This window comes from Bos taurus, chromosome X, assembly GCF_002263795.3.
Source record: "Bos taurus isolate L1 Dominette 01449 registration number 42190680 breed Hereford chromosome X, ARS-UCD2.0, whole genome shotgun sequence".
Classification (NCBI taxonomy): Eukaryota; Metazoa; Chordata; class Mammalia; order Artiodactyla; family Bovidae; genus Bos; species Bos taurus.
Window position 1 is genome coordinate 106,517,375 of NC_037357.1, and position 3,962 is coordinate 106,521,336.

Below are 3,962 nucleotides of genomic sequence, written 5' to 3' on the forward strand. Positions count from 1 at the left end.
GTGAGTTGCCATTCCCTTCTCCAATGCATGAAAGTGAAAAGTGAAAGTGAAGTCGCTCAGTCGTGTCCGACTCTATGCGACCCCATAGACGGCAGCCCAACCAGCCTCCGCTGTCCATGGGATTCTCCAGGCAAGAACACTGGAGTGGGTTGCCATTTCCTTCTCCAATGCATTAAAGTGAAAAGTGAAAGTGAAGTCGCTCAGTCGTGTCCGGCTCCTAGCGACCCTATGGACTGCAACCTACCAGGCTCCTCTGTCCTTGGGATTTTCCAGGCAAGAGTACTGGACTGGGGTGCCACTGCCTTCTCCATCCTGTAAGGCAGGTGAGGACATTAAGTGAGAATAGACAGGTGGGGTGGGGTCTCACATAGCCCCGCTTATTAGTCTGCTCAGGGATACGCCACATATGCGTGGCCGGAAGTCACGCCCCTAACTTCCCCCTCCGGAAGTGAGACTGGTGAGGGCACCATCTGAGGATAGAGGTCACAAATCAAGAGAGACAAGTTCCGGTTCTGCAAAGAGTCCAGGTAAAGATTCTGAACCAGGACTGAGGGGCCGCCCACCCAGAGAGGAAGGGCCCCCCACAAAGCCCTGCCCCCGCCCCCCAGCCCGGAGAGCTCTGGAATAACTGTCCGAATGAGGCACCCGCTCATTTGTTCCGGGGGTGGGTATGGGGAGGGTGGTCTCAGGGGAAAGAGGGCTTTGCTCTAGGGTGGAGTCCTAGGCCTGCAAGGGGTGTAGGTGAGGACTTGTGAGTAAGACCTGAGGGTATCGCCCCTCTCAGAAAAGAGAAACAGCCACACCCTGGCTGTAGGCGTTGGAAAGCCCTATGGAGGTAGATAGAAGTAGTGCCGCTGAGCTCCTCTTTGGGCGCCTCAGGCCTGTAGAGACCTGTCCATAGGTCACCAGAGGGAAGATTCCCGGGCTCTGTAGGTGTCCCGGTGAGGCTCTTCATTGAGAAATTATGGGACCACTTATCCAAAAATGGCCGAGATCCATGAGAGCCCCGTCCCTTCTCTCATCTCTAGGAAACCCCAGAATACCTTTTAGACCGAGATACCCTTTGACTTTCACTCCTGGTGATATAGGGAGGTGAGACATGTCCCAAGGGAGCCCTGGCCTCAGGAAAACAGAGGGGAAGTGACCTAGGGCCTTCTAGGGGTCAAAGTGAGGGCCCTCAGTGAGAACTGAGGGAACTACCCACCCCAGAATAGACAGCATCCTCCCCCGCATCCACACCCTGGTTGTTAGACCCGGGCAGCTCTCAATAAATCTATTACACTCAGGCATCCTCAGACTTCCTACTCGGGGTTCTCAGGGAAGTAACTACCCTACTCTGAGGAGGGGGGGCAGGTGGTCCTAGTTCAGGAGGAGGAAACGTTCCAATCAATGCATTGAGTCAACATGAAGACCCTTAATGAAGGCTGAGCAGATAACACACCTTTGAACACAAGGGACCGCACATGCCTCAACCTTGCCCTGCTTTCAGTCTGAGAGGGCCAGCTGCATCCTGAGGAATTTTTCTATTCCTCCTTCAGGTTATTATGGAACAGGTGGTGTAGGACAGAAGTCCTGTGAGGCCCTCTAGAGCGCTGTCCTCGGGGAAGACCTGTGGAGGTAGCCTCCATGAGAGCTGTGATGGCAAAGTTTACCAGCTGAGACCAGTCACACCCTCCCCCTCTCCCTTAAACTGTGGGCCCTCTTAACCCACTCTCTTGATGACACTCCTGTCAGCTGTCACCTATGACTGATAATAAGGAGAGTCCATGCTTCCCACATGAGCAATACTTTTAGGCACACAGGGAGACCCAGGGCCTGGCAGGTGCACAGGTAACACAAGCTGAGAATGAGGCTTCCTATTCCTCCTCCTCTTCTCTGATCCCCCACCCCATGGAGGACGTTTCTATTTCTGGGACACCCAGTTCTTCCCAGTGTCCTCAGAGTGCCTCCTTCTCCTCCACTGTCACCACAGGTACCTCATTAAGCAGATCAACAGAGGGTTCCAGCATCCAGGAAGAGATGGAAAAATCAGATGGGGGTTCCACTAGCCAAGAAGAGATGGAACAATCGAGCACTTTGCAATCCCTGCCAGACCTTGAGAACTTGCACATAGACCTTCTAGATGAAAAGGTGGAACTGCTAATCAATTTCCTGCTGCAAAAGTATCAAATGAGAGAGCCAGTCACGAAGGCAGACATGATTGGTAATGTTGTCAAAGAGTACAAGGATGACTTCCTTGAGATTCTCAGGAGTGCCTCTGAGCGCATGGAGCTGGTCTTTGGCCTTGATGTGAAGGAAGTGGATCCCATCAACCATAGCTATACCCTTGCTAACAAGCTGGATCTCACCTACAACGGAATGCTGAGTGATCAACAGGGCATGCCCAAGACTGGCCTCCTGATAATTATCTTGGGAGTGATCTTCATGAAGGGGAACTGCGCCACTGAGGAGGAAGTCTGGAAAGTGCTGAATATGATGGATATATATTCTGGGAGGAAGCATTTCATCTTTGGGGAACCCAGAAGGCTCATCACCAGTGATTTGGTGATGGAAAAGTATCTGGAGTACCAGCAGGTGCCCACTAGTGATCCCCCTCGCTATGAATTCCTGTGGGGTCCGAGAGCCTATGCTGAAGTCAGCAAGATGAAATTGCTGGAGTTTTTGGCTAAGATCCATGGGACCAACCCCAAGAGCTTCCCATCTCAGTATGAGGAGGCTTTGAGAGATGAGGAAGAGCGAGCCCGAGCCAGAATTGAAGCTACGGCTGGCACAAGTGCCATGGCCAGTGCAAGTTCTGGTTTCTCCCACCCTTACTGAAGACTGAGGCAGCCTCTGCACTTTGCTCTTGAAAAGGGATGTCAATGTTTGAAACAGTGGAAGGCTGGAGTGGGATTAGGGGGAAAAAGTAGATAAAACCTGTGTATTCTTATATTTCACTGTGTTGGAAATTTACCTTTTTGGCATTTTTCATTTTTTTTTTCTTTTAACAAGAGGATTTATGAGCGTTAAGAATGTAAGTTTATGAATGACATTGTTTAGACATCTATTACTGTTCCTCAGATTTAACACTAAGAGATTTGTTATCCTGTAATAAATGGAAACCAGGAATTTCCTTGGAAATTTCTAAGAATGCAGCAGTAAGATAGTTGGAGTCAATAAATAGCAATAAAAAGTAAAAAATGGTCAATTCCTGGCTTGTTTTTTCCCTGTTAATGTGTTCTACAAAAAAATTAAATACATATATTTGGATTTGCTTAGCTCATTCAAGATGTAGAAGGAACATTAACTCCAAACATTAATTGGGCAGCTACTCTTCAGAAGGCACCACACTAGTCCTGAGGACATTAGGATAAGTAAGACCCAATCCCCATCCATAGTATTTTAGCATATAGGAGCAGCAGTTACATAAAGATGATGGTGGGTATCATCTAAGACCTAAAGGACAAGGAAAAATGAGTGAGAAGATTGAGGATCCATATGACAGAAGTCAAGTTTAAATGCCCTGAGACAAGGCATACTGGGGTCTTGAGAAACCATAAGTCCTTCAGTGGAAGGTTCAGTGAAGCTGAGGGGTGGGCAAGGTGAGGCATGGAAGTGGTGAGCAGGAGCCAGACTCTCCAGTGTATCTGAGTCTGAAGCTAATAACCTGAAACTTATCACACTGAACATAGTATTATGGTAAGCCAAAGAAATCTGTACTTCGGGCAGGAATGGAACTTGTCCTGTGCTCTTGTAGCAGTGCACCTGAACACAGTACACAAACTAGTTGTTTTATGTACACTGTTGTCAAGGAGTTTCTGAGAAACAGAGTGATGTTCCTTTGGAGTGCCACCAGCTACTGGGATGGCACTGTTTTTGCTGCTTTTAGAGAGCCAGAACCGACTCCATTCAAAGGACATTTTAATGAGATTATCTTGAGTGTAATTTATCAACCTCTATGTGAGATATTTTTGCCTTTTCAT

The 3,962-nt window shown here is 48.5% G+C and overlaps 1 protein-coding gene across 1 annotated transcript; it reads left to right on the forward strand.

The window, feature by feature from the left end:
• Window positions 1–1,975: 1,975 nt before the first annotated feature.
• On the forward strand, window positions 1,976–3,235 carry LOC539382 (melanoma-associated antigen B16). The gene has a single exon (XM_010822097.3). It carries the CDS (start codon window positions 2,020–2,022, stop codon window positions 2,815–2,817), a length of 798 nt encoding a protein of 265 aa, XP_010820399.2. The 5' UTR covers window positions 1,976–2,019; the 3' UTR covers window positions 2,818–3,235.
• The last annotated feature ends 727 nt before the right edge of the window (window positions 3,236–3,962 follow it).